The sequence below is a fragment of the Phragmites australis genome, chromosome 19 (genome assembly GCF_958298935.1).
Source record: "Phragmites australis chromosome 19, lpPhrAust1.1, whole genome shotgun sequence".
NCBI classification, from domain to species: Eukaryota; Viridiplantae; Streptophyta; class Magnoliopsida; order Poales; family Poaceae; genus Phragmites; species Phragmites australis.
The window spans coordinates 25,007,393-25,023,670 of record NC_084939.1 but is presented as its reverse complement, the minus strand read 5'-3'; the positions used below and the strand labels follow the sequence as shown (position 1 = coordinate 25,023,670).

Sequence of the window (16,278 nt, the reverse complement as noted above, 5' to 3'; positions counted from 1 at the left end):
ATTAAATACACCTAATCTAGTTGCAGATTCCGAGTTGTATTCTGAAATGATTCTAGAAGATGAAGAATTTGAAATGCACAACACATAATTTATTGAAGAAAATCCATGTCCAGGCAATTAAATTAAGCACAAGACAATTGATCCAATCCAGGATTCAGTGCTCCCAGATTTGAAAATGCAACTCCGATGTGAAATTCCGAACTCAAGCATGCAATCCTACAACTAAATCAAAAACGTAGTGTAATTCTTGTCTCACCTGCAGCAGGAGGTGCACGAGCTGATCAGCGGCAGCAGGCCAGCGGTGTGAGGAACCGAGGAGTGGAGGAGGCGAGGAGTCACGACTTGCGGACACGGTGTGAGGAGTCGAGTCGGCATGAGGAACTGAAATGACCAAACAGTCCAGTGGGCTTACCCAACGTTTTTTCACAACCGGGCAAACTTTGGGTTGGACTGGACCAGGGTACCAGGACTATCCTGTGGATCCGTCCCTAATTTCTAGAGCTATAAAATTCACATACATACGGTTGTGTGATGAGATTTTGAATTTCCTTGCCTCTAGATAATCAACTTGGAGAGTTTCGTTGCTCGGTGTTCATCTTTTCTTGTTTCTTTGCAAGTTCTAATCTTTCGAGTGCTAAGACACATGGATTGATCTTAAATAGAATATATGGTTCATATACTATCTGTGAAGTCTTGTTGCCTCGATTTTCTCTTATTAAAATTTTTCTCTATTTTTACTTCCGCTTGAATTTTGAGGTGTGTTGGGTGATCCAAATAGAAGAAGGTTATCAATTTTATAAAAAATTTATTGAGACGTCTATTCACCCCCCCCTCTAGTCATCAATCTCATTCCTACACACATCATGCATGCTGCAAAAGTCTAGCACCGTATAGTTTGTTGGCTCCTTACTCTTTTAATGTAGGCATGTGACGAAAGACTTCATATAGATTCTTCTTGAAGTGATGTATCTTGGCTTTTTAGATTAGGGTAAATAGAACCATAATATTATTACCAAATCAATGTAATAATAAATCTAGTAATATACTCGTGTTTTTATGTTGCTAATCTAGTTTCCTTATTTGCCACTGTTAGTGATACAAATAGATCTCACATGTCATTGACACATCAATAGTAAATAAGGGATTAAAAAATTTTACAGTGACAAATAGGGAATAATTGTCCTATATTTAAAGCACACTGCATGTGTTCTACAATGTCCCCTTTCAGACGGGCATGACACAGATTACTTCTTTTATCATAATTGATTTTATGTTCTAGCGGTGAGAGATCGATTTTCATATAAACAAGGAAACCCCACAATTTAACTGAAGCCGAGAAAATCTGGATCAATCATTTCAATTAATATAGCTACAAGTTCAAAGCTAGCCAGTTGTGCAAATCAATCATGCCTACTTCAAATAATCAAGTACCTACTTGGGCTTAGGCGGCTCAGCAACTGAGAACCGACCCAGTTAAGACATGTATAATGCAAGATGCTCGTAAAAAGCTGCTTAAAGAACTAGAACAAATAGTGCTAGATGCGTACTAGGCCTCTGAAAAATGGCACTACTACGAAAAGAACTATTAGTGTTGATTAAAAGATAGTTTTACTGTTGATTTTTTAACCGGTACTTTTTAGTCGACACTGATAATCAAAATTATTAGTGTCGGCTGCTCACCCGATACTCTTGCTATCTTCATAGAAAAAAAAATGAGAATTGACCACGACGGGAGCGGCATCTGAGCCGGCTCGGATGCTGCTCCCGTCGCCGCTTCCACCGGACACACCTGCAAACACAACGGCTCAAAGGCCGCCGCCACAGCACAACACATGTCGATCCTGCTCGGTCGCCGCTCACACTTGGCCGCAGCTCGCGCTCGGCCGCTGCTCGTGCTCAGCCGCCGCTTGCCTTGGATCCGCCGCTCACCCTAGATCTGCAGCTCGCGCTCGACCACCGCTCGCCCTGGATCCACTGCTCGTGCTCGGCCGCCGCTCCCCTTGGATCTGCCGCCCTCACGCCGCATCCCATACACGCCGCATCCGCCCGCCCTCGCGCCGCATCCCACCGCCGTCCGCGCCGCATCCCGCCACCCCCGCGCTGGATCCTGCCGCTGACGAGGAGGGTGGTAAGGAGGGAGGAGAGGAGGGGCCGAGGTGGGAGGAGGCCGATGAGAAGGGCAGTGAGGGGGGAGGAGAGGAGGGGCCGAGGGGGGAGGAGACGGAGGCCGGCGAGCTTGAGGCGTGTGAGAGAGCGTGAGACAGAGGGGGAGAGATAAGTGTGTGAGAGAGACGGAGAGACTATTAGAGAGCGTGAGAGAGATAGAGCCGGCCGGATGTAAGCCGATGCGAGCTAAACAAATCTGATAAAAACTTCGGGTCTAGCTCCATCCTTTAGTGTCGTTTGTGGCTCGAATCAGCACTGATAGTCAAGTATCAGCGCCGGTTCTTAACGATTTCACCATAGTTCGTGCGCGAGAGTTTAAGAACCGGCACTGATGCATCTTCAGCCGTGGTTTTTGTTAAACTGGTACTGATAGAGTGCTACTTTTGATCCTTTCTGTAGTAGTGTGAATGGGCCTCCTGAGCGCCCTGAGGCAATCTCATGTTCATCGTCCTCTTCTTCCTTGGTTGCCTTGTCTCTCGCTACCACCGTCAGCAGCATCCAGTCTTCTCGCGGCGGTAGCGGGATCTCCTTGCGTAGGGGGCGGCCTTCAGGGCACATCGGCCCAAAATTGACGGTGGTGGGCTGGGGTGATGTCCCTAGTCCAAGCGATGGCCCTCCCCGGCCGAGCTCCGACAACTCCCTCTTGACAGCCCATTGCCTCACGCGGCTAGTTAGCGGTCGCCACGGTCGACGCCGATGACTCTGAATCGGCGACGGTGATTATGTCAGCTTTGGTGTGGCGAAATGGGGTGTGTGTGGTGTGGTGCCTTAGCTGAAAACCTTTGATCTGAGCTCATTTGGAACAGATGATGGTGACACCCTGCAGGTGTCGTTCTCCTTTTTTGGAGGCATTGTTGAGGCTTGACATCATTCTCCATTCAAGGCTTGTGGTGTCTGTGCATGAAAACCCATGATTCAGATCAGACGACGGTGTCATTCTAACGTCATTCCCCTCCTTGGAAGCATCGTTTCATAGTCACGGACCCCCCCCCCCCACCTCTTTGTTTGCAGCGAGGGCGGTGGCATGTGGATATGGATGCTTGTGAGCTATTTTATTAACAGATCACTCGTGCGGAGACAACTTGGATCTTGTACACTAGCAGTGAGGTCCGTGTCGATCACCATCATGTTGGTCGGCATGGGCATAGGTCCCTATTCTCTTCTCCCCATCAAAGTGATGAGTGGGACGGAGTTTTGGGGAGCCGACGAGATAAGGTGAATCATAGTGGAATGAAGACCAATATTCCTCTCCCTGCATAGGTGATGGAAGTAGGCAAGGAGCAGCAAGCAGGCGTCTAGACGCCAGGAAGTGCATGGTGTGGTTTAGTTTTTTTTTCTTTTTTATTGTTTTGGTCTGCTAAAATCGATTTGTTTCAGTTATTTTAGTGATGGCAGTGTAATGTCTATATGCATCCTCGACGTGTTAACATTGTGTTGATGCAGAGATTAAAAGTTATACTTTTATTATCTTAAAAAAAGTTAGAACATTACAACGTCGGGAAACACCAATATAAGACTTATTTCCTATTCTTAAGAGGTGTAACATTAGTTGTGCAAGCCTTCGAGGGGGTGATTCTTGAACGAAGTGTTTGATGTCAGACCTAAATTGACCACCTGAATTCTAACCTCGTGTACAGATTTCCTCCATATGACTTCCTGGCTATATCGGTTTTGGTGCTAACCAAATAAGCCTAACCTTGGTAGTTGTTCACACCCTTGGATCCCCACAGGCCCTCTCCCTTCCTCGATAAGGTGGGGATCCATCCTTTACTATAAATAAAAAACTATTTTTCAGATATCTAGGATGTATTTTTACATGCAGCTTAAATAACAAACTATTTGAGCAAGTCTCGGCAATTTTGGACCGCTTGTGGAAACAAATTTCCATAGCCGCTTACAACAGCTGCCTATGCAAATCAGATGATTACCACAGACAGTTCATTATATGAACTGCCTATGTAAAATATCATTTTCAGAGGTGATTCTTTATTTGAATTGTCTTAAAAAATAAGATAATTATCATAGGCGGGCCACATAGGAAGTCGTCTATGCAAAAAGATATTTTCAGATGCGATTTCTTATATGAACTGCCTCTAAAAATAGGATGATTATCTCAGACGGGCCACATAAGAAACCTCCTAGTGATAGGGATGATTTTTAGAGGCGGTTCCTTATGTGAACCGCCTCTGATAATGGGTTAAAAAATTCATAATTTTTTCATACTAAATTATAGGGACAAATTTATATGTAAATTATAGCTCTTAATGAGATTCATAGCTCTGTAGTTGAAAACTTTTTCATTTAAAGTTATTATCAAATAGTAAAATAGCTCAATATTTTGAGCAATATTCAAATGAGTCTGTCCAAAACCTTGGGAGGAGCGGACTGGGAATGATCATGCATAAGCCTCAAAGAGAAAGCACTCTTGAGATAGGTTTTTTTCCACTTGTAAAGACAGCAGTGGAAATAGCTCCCTTTCCAGCATCAGTTTTGGCCTTCTTAAGAGTCCTTTTACTAAAATCAGACCCAAATACATATTTTGCTTTGTCATTATTTGGACATCTGATAATAACTTCAAATGAAAAAGTTTTCAACTACAAAGTTGTGGATTTCGTCGAGGACTACAATTTTCATATAAAATTTATTCACATCCGATTTCGTATGAAAAAGTTATAAATTTTTACAATCCATTAACAGAGACGGTTCATATAATGAACTACCTATGTAAAAGCCTTTTATAGATACAGTTATTTATGTTAACTGCCTCTCGTAATAGAGATGATTTCCAGAGGCAGATACTTATGTAAACCGCCTCTGATAATGAGTTGCAAATATTCATAACTTTTTCATATTAAGTTGGATGGGGATGAACTTTATATGAAAAATATAGGCCTCGATGAGATCTACAACTTTATAGTTGAGAACTTTTTCATTTAAAATCATTTAGATATCCAAATAATTGTTTGAAGTTTCAGACAGAATAGATTAAAAGATTGCTTATGCTATTAGTATCACTAGTACCTATGTAGTAGGATGGTACAGACGTATCGTACGAGTTGAGAGGTCTCAGGTTCGAGTGCCAGGAACCGCACGTGCCTGAAAAATCGCGTGACTTGTGACTTGCAATGGCGCGGCCACCGGGTTCCTCGAGTGCAAATATTTTTCATTTTTTTAACCAAAAAAATATTAATTCTATAAATTGATTACCAAAGGTGATCCGCTTAAGGAACCATCTGTGAAAATCGAATTACCAGAGGTGATCTGCTTAAAGAACTACTTGTGGTAATAGGTTCATTTGAGGAACCGTCTCTGATAATATTTTTTCACATACGGTCTCTTTTGCTCATGTGAAAATCATTCATTTTGCAGGCCTTCGATCAAATATAGAATGCTAAACACCTGTGCAAATGAGTTACCACTCGTTTCTGAAAATAATTTTTATAGTAACGCTTGTTCATGTCATTTACATATAGCAACTATGTTTATCTTTTTCTCCATTTTCTTCTCTCCTAATAGCTTTCCTCCATTTTCTTTGGATATCAGCCTACCTACGTCCTATGGAGCCATTCTTCTTCGTGGAGTTTTCAGTAGATCTTCTTTTTCCTACCTCTGGTTCACGGGTCCTGGATTGACAACCTCACTCCAAAACATCATGCATGCTTCTATCTCATCTACACGAAGATTCGTTGCTCTGTACTACTAGTTAAATACATTTGTATCTAGAACTTGTAGGATCTAATTGATTGGCTCACATTTGTATCATAATCCGCCTATATAATAGGCGGCCGGTAAATAAAAATATATATCACATCACAAAAGAGCCTCACACTCTCTTTGCGATGGAGATTAAGCAATAAGATCATTTGCTCCTCCCTATATCCAGGTTATGCTATGGCAATGGAAGTGGCAAGTGTTATTTAGAATAGATCTAGTTTTACTTAGAGAAAGAAGATTCAGGTTTTCCTTATCTTGAAACTCTCTAGCTTCAGCTTTATTGAAATCGAAGGCCTTGTTGGATAGACGGCTTCTCCGAGTCTAGAGCACACGGTCCGTGCAGAAGCCCAAGCGAGCACATGGAGGACTAGCTGAGTTTCTTCTACGCCCACCTATTAGAGATAAGATTTTATAGCTGTGTGCAGTTCTTCCTAGATTAGCTCCAATATTTGAGGATCATGCAACTTCCTAATCCCGACGATTGCCCGGCTATATATGAAAAGCCACCTCGCTATCTCTCTATCGCTTACGAGCCTCCTTAGCCTGTGCAGTGCTTGGGCGATCTCGCTATCTCTCTGCACTACCTTTCCTCTTTCTTTCATTTTCATTTTTTTTATTTCAAGTACTTATCTCTGTTTCTTACTTCTTCTTTTTTGCTTTCAAAGTTTCTGTCCTATATTTTGAATTTCCATCTTTTGCAATTCGCATGCATATATACGCACAAAAGTTTACAACCTAATTAATGTAGCAATTGTGAAGATAGCTCATGCAACAATTTGTGGTGGAGACCTAATGCAACAGTGTTGCAAAAAACCTTAAGCAGCAACTTGCAGTACATATGCAATAGTTTCAAGAGACCTAATTTGACAATTGTTTGGACTCAACAATTCGGAAGGCTCGTAAGCAGTGATACATGTGACACTTCAATATATACCTTATGCGACCGTTAATTTATAGCCTAAATGGTTCCCAGTCACCAGTTATAGTCAACAAATTAAAGATGGTATCCTGGCAGAAGGGTAGCATTTTGTATTTCTTACATGAGCATCTTTAATTTATTCAGAAGTATTGTAGAGTTGTCTAGATAATATCTGAAATTTTTGTGGCTATATATTTGGTTTGTTCAAGAATTAAACAGGACAAAAAAGCACATTGCGCCATAAATAAAAGAACATGTGACGTAATTCATACGGGAAAAGGAAAATAAGTTAACAGTGTAAGTCCCTATTTGGAACGTGGAGATTTTTCCCAAATTCCCTTAGAAAATGAACTGTTTCCTTCTAAAGAGTTAGCAAGCAGTTTGCTTGCCTTTCTTTTAAAACAAAGTTAGTAGTGGGCCTTTGTGCTGTACAAAACATCAACTCGATCTATTGTGACTTTTGAGACTTTGCTCAACACTTAAAATCCGTTGCTGGCATCTGCTTACAAGCTCATGTGCCACATGTACGTTTAGCATCATGAACTGCATAGGTCTACAAAGCCAACGGTTGCATACACCCCCTTTGTTTTCTAGTTGGATGGCCAGAGTTTCAACATGCATGTTTTTTCCTTTTTGCAATTTGTTCAAATGAATTTTGTATTGGTTGCGAGTCTTGCGCGTTATGCACATCTGGTATGCAACCGATAGGAGCTGAGTAACATGAAAAGGCTGTGAGTTTTTTCTTTCACACCGTGGGAATATTTCTCAATTGATTGAAACCATCTTATTTTTCAATCATCATCCTTGTCTCTTGGATCAAATCTAATCACCTCAACCCATAAGTAGTTGTATATATGTTTATACAAAGCCTAGCTAGGACGGTGATTGAAAATAAATAAAGATTGGTTAGTTTCAAGCACTAGAAAAGTAGCAAGTAGCAAAACTGTTAAAAACACACACACACACACAGCATCGTTCAAACGTATGCAACAAACACACATGGAGTATATATACCAAAAATAGATGTATGTACAAACTCGATCGGTCTCAGGTCGGTCTCCTCCAAACGGAGGAGGCGAGGAACAAGGAAATACCGATGGCCGGATACAATAACAGTAGCAAGGACACGTGTGACTGCTCTCTCTCATTCACATACACGTACGTACACTACCAAGCGTGTAACAGTGTACACGACGGAGAGATTTTATTCAGTAGACTCATATATATATACATACTAGATATGTAGCAATGATGGAGCCATGCATGCAGGCTCCGGCGAGAGATAGAATATATGGATCCGGTCGTTTAGCTCACCCTGAAAAAACACATCATGTGTACAAGCTTTGGTTGGTATATATATACACGTACTAATTAATTTATTTGTTAATAAAGTCGTACAGAGATGTATATATGTGTGTGTATACCTGGAGCAGTCGATGGAAGCGCTGATGGTGTACGGGAGGTTGACGCCGCACTTGGAGGGGATGCTGGCGGCGTTGGCGGTCTTGAGGCCGCTGACTCTCGCGGCGCCGGTCTTGAGGCAGTTGCAGGCGGCGCGCCTGTCGGCGGTGGAACTCGCGGCGGCGTTGAGGCTCCTGACGCCGCTGCAGCATGCGGCCGAGGGGCCGTTGCCGGCGCCTCGGGCGTAGCCGAGGCAGGGGCCGATGGCGGAGTTGACCTGGCCGCAGCTGATGGCGGCGTTGGTGTGCGGGGCCGCCACGAGGAGCAGCGCCGCCACCAGGGCGATCAACACCAGCTGAGCGCGAGCCATGTCGATCTCTCCGATCGGTCTCTTGTGCTGTGTGGGACACGAAGAAGCTAACGAAGCAGATGCTTGTTAATGGAGAGAGATGGATCAAGTTCTGGTGAGGAGAGTGCAAAGGTTTTTTGGTCTTTAAATAGGGTTTCTGTGTATGTGAGTGATGAGGCCGAGATGGATGCATGCATGCATCCATGCTGTTCAGTTTCAGTCGTCGTCGGTGGCTCTTCCATGTCCATCGGAGTTATTAATAGCTCGGCACAAGGTAGTTGAATGTTGGGGCAGATCATCGATCGTTAGTTCATAGTGAATATAATTAGCATGCACTCGCAGCAGCAGGGACTGACGTACATGCATGCCTCATTTGCTGCATTATATTCAATCAATTCAATTCAGTGTGTGTTTGGAGTTAGATCTAAGTGCTTATCACACGATTAAACATCCATCCCCATCGATATGATCGATCGATCGATCCTTCCGGTTTGTCGCGTCTTCTGCCACAACCACCAACGTAGACACGTACGTAGATACGCTGGGTGGAGGTTATTCGACGCTAGCTCATCAAGTGTACGTGTAATTGTGTGCTGTTATTGGGGATAAAATTGCATGCTAAAGTGGGTATAATGCTCAATGACGAAATCAGGCTAAGTGAGACGTGTGTGGCAGTGTAGACCATATTCTAGACTTTAGTCTGCTATACTTATATTTTTGATGTCTTCACTGTCTTGATTACTGTTACATTCGGCTGGCATTTTACTTTGAGGCACCATTCTATTCTATCTATATTTACCAGGTGCTATCACTGTTGTGTTGCCACTGTTGATCAATTGAATAGTTAATTTCCTTTGTAATCTAGACATTAATTCTGTAGAACTAAATTCTAGGATACTGGATAGACGTTGTCACACTAGTCTAGAATCTTAGAAAAGCCTTTTGGCCTTGGAAGGCAATTAATTCGATAACCTATACTGAGAGCCATTTAATTAATCCTAAATATCTGTTGATATTGTCTATTCCTTGCCACCATCTGTTCCATCTTTGGCACCTTACTCGATCCTCCTAGGAAAGCACTCTCTCCCAATGTTTCTATGCAATGTATATGCTAGCTAGCTAGCATCATGTGTTCAACACTCTCTCCTTAGCATCATTCCTAAATAAAAGATGCTCTAACAAAACGGATGACACGCTCACTTCTCCACACTTATTTCTAGTGCATGGAAGTTGCATGTTCAGATGGTTCATGGTTGTGACTTATGGGATCTTTTTGCTGGGTTTTCCGCAACGGTGTTATGTTCTTCATGGTGCTCATACTATCTTGTAGTGCCTAGTAGCTTGTTTTAGGGTCTATTTAGTTAGGTCGAGGTTTTTGGGTTTTGGTTTTTCTAGTTTCTAGCTTTTAAAATTTTACTATTGGTTTTTACAATAAATTTTTAGTTTCTCAATATACAAAAACTAGAAAAACTCATCTCAACCAGCTTCTCAGTTTTTATTTTATTTTCTCAAAAGTTAGTTTTTTAGCTTTCTAAAAACCAACTCACAGTTGAGCTATTTGATTGGCTTAGTCTCCAGTTTCCACTGTGAGTACAAGGTAGTATTGCTAGTCTTATTTAGTGTTTTTGTCTCAAGGTGTGTCCTTTAGGATGGTGCTCTGCAATATGGTGTTTCTCCTTTGGGAGACATGTATTTAAATTATAGGAAGAAGTCTATTGTTGAACTATCACCAACGTCTAATTTTAACTCTTAAACTCTAAAACCGGATATTTTACATCTCAAACTTTCAAAATCGTTTATTTTTCACCCTTTTGCTGGTTTTATAGGCGGTTTTTGATAACGTGGTGGCAGTTTCACACACGTGACAGACTTGTCAACAAAAAAGAAGAAGAAAAATGAAAAAAATAAAAAAACAATTTTTTTAAAAAAAATCAGAAATAATAAAAAAATCAGGGGAAAAAGAAAAATAGAAAAAATAGTATAAAATAGAAAAAATGAAAAAATAGAAAAAGAAAAAAAAAGAAAAGTGGGGGGAAATCGGGAAAATGAAAAAAAAGGAAAATCAAGAAAAAGCGTTAGGAAGGAACCAACGAGTGAGTCTATTGCTAACCGGTAGTATAGCGTAATATGTCACTAGACCGTATGCAATACGTCCTATATACTCTTTAAATTTATATTCTTTTTGGCATGTATATGTGTATTATTTAATGTTGTACATACTGATGTCTGCGAGTAGTACGTACATTTGTCCCCCTCCTTCATCAGACTGTTTGCCTTCTAATAACTTAGCTCTAAGCCTGGTATCCATAGAAACCCCCCAATCCCTAACCTCTTGATCTCGAAACCCTAACCTCGGTGAACTTTGGTATCAATTATAACAATTGCTAAATTTAGTCACTTTACAGTTAGACTTTTTGTGACGGTTGAAAACCAAAATTAATTTTTTTTTCTATTTTTTTATTTTTTTTCTAATTTTCCTGATATTTTCTATTATTTCTCATTATTAAACTTTTTATGTTTTTCTATTTTTCCTAATTTTTTCTGATTTTGTTCATTTTCATGATTTTCTCTTTTTTAAACTGATCTAACACGTGTGCGAAACTGACACCATGTCATAAAAAACAGCCTATAAAATCAGCAAAAAAAGGTGAAAAGTAAACGATTTTGAAAGTTTGAAGCGTAAAATATCCGGTTTTAGAGTATGAGAGTTAAAATCAGACTTTGGTGATAGTTTGTGGGCCAAAAATGGACTTCTCTATGACCGTTGCTAGAGCGATTCCTTAATAATTTGTGCTACATTTAAATCTGATGTGGGATCGAAAGAATTCATGGACAGGTAGAAAAGGCCTAGCTAACAAATTAAGAGGTAGTGCCATAGCTTATAAGAAGTTCAGTCAACACTCAAGATCCACATGCACAAGTCCACGTCCACCCTCAGATTTCAGCCCATAGCTCTACAGCCAAACAGAAGAGTGCAATCATGCATACTATACACTGAAGTTTGCATAATTCACAACCAAATCCAGATTCTCTTCGAAAACCACGTGGACTTGTGCATGCATTTGGCGGTTCCCTGAAGCAGGATGATATATGCAGCTGCACGGGACACCCACCGGCAGCCAATCGCGGAGAGCAAAATTACAAAAACCATCCTGCTCCCCACGAATCTCAGAACAAATCCAACAGTGCAGAGCGTAAGGACGTAAGCCCTTAAGTGCGTTTATTATTTTGCCAGAGCAACATGGTACATAAGAACAGAAGGACAGCAACCACAAACAACGAATGGTAAAGGAACAAAGAGGGTGGTGGTGGTAAGGTGATAAATGGAGTAGGTCATCACTGGATGACCTTCTCCTCTGTGGCACGCACGCACGCACATCCATCGATCAGCTACAGCCTACGTACAGCGCGCAATCGAGGTGGTACATGCATGGACACTGCTAATGCATGGCTACCTTAATGATTAGTTAACCCTGCATAAGAGTCATTAACAGTGGTTAATAAAGCATGCTGGAAATGGAGCTGTAACCAAGTTAAAAATTTATTGCTTACTTGGAGCAGTCGACGTTGGCGCTGATGGGGACGCCGACGCTGACGCCGCACTTGCCGGGGATGCTGGCGACGTTGCCCATGGTGGCGCCCCCGAGCCTGCCGGCCATGCTCTTCAGGCAGCTGCACGCCGCCTGCCGGTCGGCCGTCGAGGACGCCCTGCTGTTCAGGGACCTCACCCCGCTGCAGCACGCCGCAGACGGGGTCGACGCCCTGCCCATCGCGTACCCCAGGCACGGCGCGACGAGGGACGTCACGTCTCCGCAGCTGACCGCCGCCGAGGCTGTCTCGGCCACCGCCAGAGCCGCCAGGACGGCGACCACCGCGACAAGGGCGAAGCGAGCCATTGCACGATCAATGTGATATGTGCTGAGCTAGTGAGTGAAGTGTCTAAAGTGTGGTGGTGACTGGCGAGGAAGTTTGAGTAGTGCTAGCTTAGGTTGATTAGCTTGTGACGATGCAGTAAGGTGATGCAAGAGGTAGCGTATAAGTAGAAGCTTAATTTGGAGGGTGGTGGTGTGTGCATGTGCATGTTGCATATGCATGCATGTGTATGTGCTACCCGACGAGATCTGGCTGTGCACCCGTGGTTGAGCACGGGCCCGGGACCGTAAGATTTGATCAATGCATGCATGTGATCGTGCTTCGTTTGTATTCGGACTTCGATGGAAAACCTGGAATGTGCATTTGTGCATATACATGCATGCGCCATTGTTACTCGATACACCTGTGCCAGCAAGCTAGCTACCACTTCCAGTCTACCACACGTGCACGCACTGCACGCATGCATATGCATACGGTACAATCGTACTCCATGCCCTGCTTTTCGTCAGGGGTGAGTCCGCTCTGAGACATGGGTCATCTAAAATTTTATGTAATTTTTTTCTATATGTCAGATTCTATAGGTGTGTCCGATAACCTCAGTCAAAAAATAGGTATTGACGTGATCACAACTTACGACACACGGGCGCCATTGAGGCACGAGTGGCGGCCACGTGCCTGAGTGAGTCAACTCCTGAGAGGTTAAAACTGTGTGCGTGCCTGCGTGACCGACTGAAGCTGCCAACGTTTCTCTTGCATGAAATGCACGGCCGGGCTAGCAATACATAGTTTCTTTTCATTCTCGCCCTTTTTACGGTGTGTGAGTTTAGTACATATATACCCCGTGCGCCTTTTTTGTTCACAACAATACATTGTCACAGTTTGCCACGCTTTGAGTCAGGCAAGTTTGATTGACTTAGACACCTGATTAGTTCATAGCTAGCTACAATTATGATAAGATTTCATTATATCCGACTAGGTTTCATGTTCCAATGACTTAAAAAAGTATAGTAAGATTCTCTTAATTAGTAACCCTACTAAGATTCTGAACATAGTTTATTACTGGATTGATATTTGAGCTGTTTTGCAGGAAACAGAAAACGAAGTGCTTATAAAGGAAAGACTAGCAAGAATCCGTAACATCATGGTGGAGATGGCGGTGATCCGAGCTAGGTGGAATGGCGTGCGGTCGCAAAGCGCTTGCTGCCCGAAGATGTAGAAGAAGATACCAAGACAACGTGAGGATCATTTTGGGCGATGAAAAGCATTGGGAGTGTGATGTCGCCTTGGAAAAGCAACGTATTACTTTCTTCTTTTTCTTTAGTATGTGATGATCAGCTTACTCTTTTTGTTGAACTGTTGTACAAGACCTCTACAATTGGGCTTGGCTAATCGAAGTCGCTGGCTTTCCCCATATCTAAAAAAACGTGAAAGTGTGCTAACTTTGGGCGAGTTTGATGAGTTTTCTGGCAGTTGTGGCGACCTGAGTATATGAACCGATCAGAACAGGCATTTACTGCTGTACGTGGTCGATCTGCCGTGATTTAGACTCGCAACGAACTTCAGTAATCATACTGGGTAGGACGGCAATTATTGTTGCCTTTGCAATATTAGCTGTGTAGTATTGCACGTGTAACATGCGTGTTCACATGTTAATGCCAACAGAATTTGGTGTGGTAGTTGCCAAACTTAAACGGACAACTGCTATCGGACTAGCATTCGTACATAAGAGCCAGGCCTTTAAATAGAGAAACACCCATTTCAATCGCTACACTAGCTTTTTCTACCGAGTAAACTTGTGTAAAATTGACGGAGATCAATATAATGAATAAACTCGGATAGCAGAGGAAGAAGACATTCAAATACAGTTTGCCACTGCTACAGAATATATCTTATATACTGACTTATTACTGTTGGTTTCTTAAAAACCAACCGTGATAAAGTATCACTATCGATTCGTATTAAAGACCGACATTAAAAGTACCTTAAAAAAGAACTAGTAAGTAAAACTTGATTATTAATGTCGGTTCTAGCCATAAACCGACAGTGATACTATCACTGTTAGTCCTTATAAATTAGCAGTGATGAGTTAACTATCACTGCTAGCTCTAGCTATGACCTAATATAACCGTCAGCTCTAACCAAAAACCGACAGTGATAATTTATCAAGTATCACTGCCGGTCTGTGTTACCAACCGGCAGTAATAATAGATAACAGCTTATCTTAAAAAATCATATCTTTTTTATACGAGGTCGGATGGAGACAAACTTTATACCAAAATTATAGCTCTCGACGAGATCTACAATTTTGTAGTTGAAAACCTTTTCATTTGAAGTCATTATATATCTAAATAATCGTTTGAAGTTTTAGACAGAAGAGATCAAAAGAATTGCATATGATATTGTTATCACAAGCACTTATGTGATGAGATGATAAGCACGAGCTGAGTGATCCTGGTTCGAATGACTTGTAACTGCATGCGCGTGGGGTGCCTAGTTGGGCAATAAAAATCGTTTTTTTAGCAAAAAAAAATGTCAATTTGGATATAGACTATCACTATCGGTCTGTGACTACCACTGTCTATTGTCTACTATCGGTTTTAAAACTAATAGTGAATGTTACTTTAGAGCTAACAGTAAAGACACTTTTTATTGTAGTGTGCTTATGTCACCAAATCAAGGCAAGACGGAGAGGGGACGTCCCAAACTATTGATGCCGTAACCATGCTTGTAAGTTCAGTAATAGAAATCGTGTTCCATAGTAAAGTTTCCATGATTTTATTTCCAATGACTTTTTGTTTCAATGAATGTGCTAAATTTAGTGCAACAAAATCAATTTGACAGCACTCCTAATGAAGATTATATGCTTCATGTGCAAATTTTCTATGAGATATGTGAGACGATGAAGGTAGAAAACATAGATTCTGGTATCATTAAATTGAAGCTTTTTTTTCTTCTTTTCCCCTTCATGGAAAAGCAAAGGAATAGTTAAATATCTTATCCACCGGTAGTATTACATCTTAGGATAATTGCACGTCTAAGTTTTTATCAAAATATTATCCTCCAGCTAAGATTGTTTACTTGCGTAATTAAATTATTTCTTTTAAATAAAACGATGATGAAAGTCTTAGCGATGCATGCATGAGAGAGGTGTAATGAAACTCTCCGAGATTAGGTTAGAAAATTAGATGATTTTCCTACTTTTTACAATGCTGTTAACCAAGATTTCAGGATGGTCTCCTCACCCCGGAGCAGCAGGCCGCCGGGGGACGTCGCCGGCGCTGCCCGTGGCATATTTGATGCAGGGGAACAGCATCCTCACGGCGCGGCCACCAGAACGGCGGTCACCGCGAGCTGAGCAGGGCGAGCCATGGAACTGCAAGTCAAGCATCCACATTTAACTGTACACATCTATCGTCGCGGATGGATAGGCCGATCGATCAATCGACTCGGTGCATGCATCATGCATGGGCCAGTCTGCTGGTCAGGTCAGTTCACTGCGCTGCATGATCTTGTCAGTGACTGGTCTCTGTTCATCTTGACCGGTGAGTGATATGACCACTCGTAGGTGTCAGGATCGATGTGTTTCGCATCCACACCTCATGACGCACAGTCCATGTTTCCTCTAGCTACTATAGGGCAGTTTACTATGGTGGACTATACGTTCTTTTTTCTTTTTGAGCCGGGGACGCCGGATGGCCGAAGAGTCATCCTGTTTGTTTGGCTTTTTTTAAAAGCCTATTTTTAGTATGAATATATTCAATTTTGTTTTTGACTTTTCAGCCTTCTGTGGTAGTAAAATCGATTTTTGTTTCTCAGAATCCCTAACCAGAAGCCAATAAAAGTGGTTTGTTTGATT

The 16,278-nt window shown here is 42.0% G+C and overlaps 2 protein-coding genes across 2 annotated transcripts; both read right to left on the bottom strand.

Moving 5' to 3' along the window:
* Positions 1-7,834: 7,834 nt before the first annotated feature.
* Positions 7,835-8,650, bottom strand: LOC133901098 (non-specific lipid-transfer protein 1-like). The gene is made up of 2 exons (XM_062342391.1): positions 8,224-8,650; positions 7,835-8,114 (listed from the first exon to the last, which is right to left on the bottom strand). Exons 1-2 carry the CDS (start codon positions 8,568-8,570, stop codon positions 8,105-8,107), a joined length of 357 nt encoding a protein of 118 aa, XP_062198375.1. The 5' UTR covers positions 8,571-8,650; the 3' UTR covers positions 7,835-8,104.
* A 3,085-nt stretch (positions 8,651-11,735) lies between these two features.
* On the bottom strand, positions 11,736-12,634 carry LOC133901097 (non-specific lipid-transfer protein 3-like). The gene is made up of 2 exons (XM_062342390.1): positions 12,102-12,634; positions 11,736-12,022 (listed from the first exon to the last, which is right to left on the bottom strand). Exons 1-2 carry the CDS (start codon positions 12,443-12,445, stop codon positions 12,013-12,015), a joined length of 354 nt encoding a protein of 117 aa, XP_062198374.1. The 5' UTR covers positions 12,446-12,634; the 3' UTR covers positions 11,736-12,012.
* Positions 12,635-16,278: the final 3,644 nt, after the last annotated feature.

Bases quoted from the DNA above. Each gene is read 5' to 3' on its own strand.
- LOC133901098 (XM_062342391.1), bottom strand. From the start codon at position 8,570: ATGGCTCGCGCTCAGCTGGTGTTGATCGCCCTGGTGGCGGCGCTGCTC.
- LOC133901097 (XM_062342390.1), bottom strand. From the start codon at position 12,445: ATGGCTCGCTTCGCCCTTGTCGCGGTGGTCGCCGTCCTGGCGGCTCTG.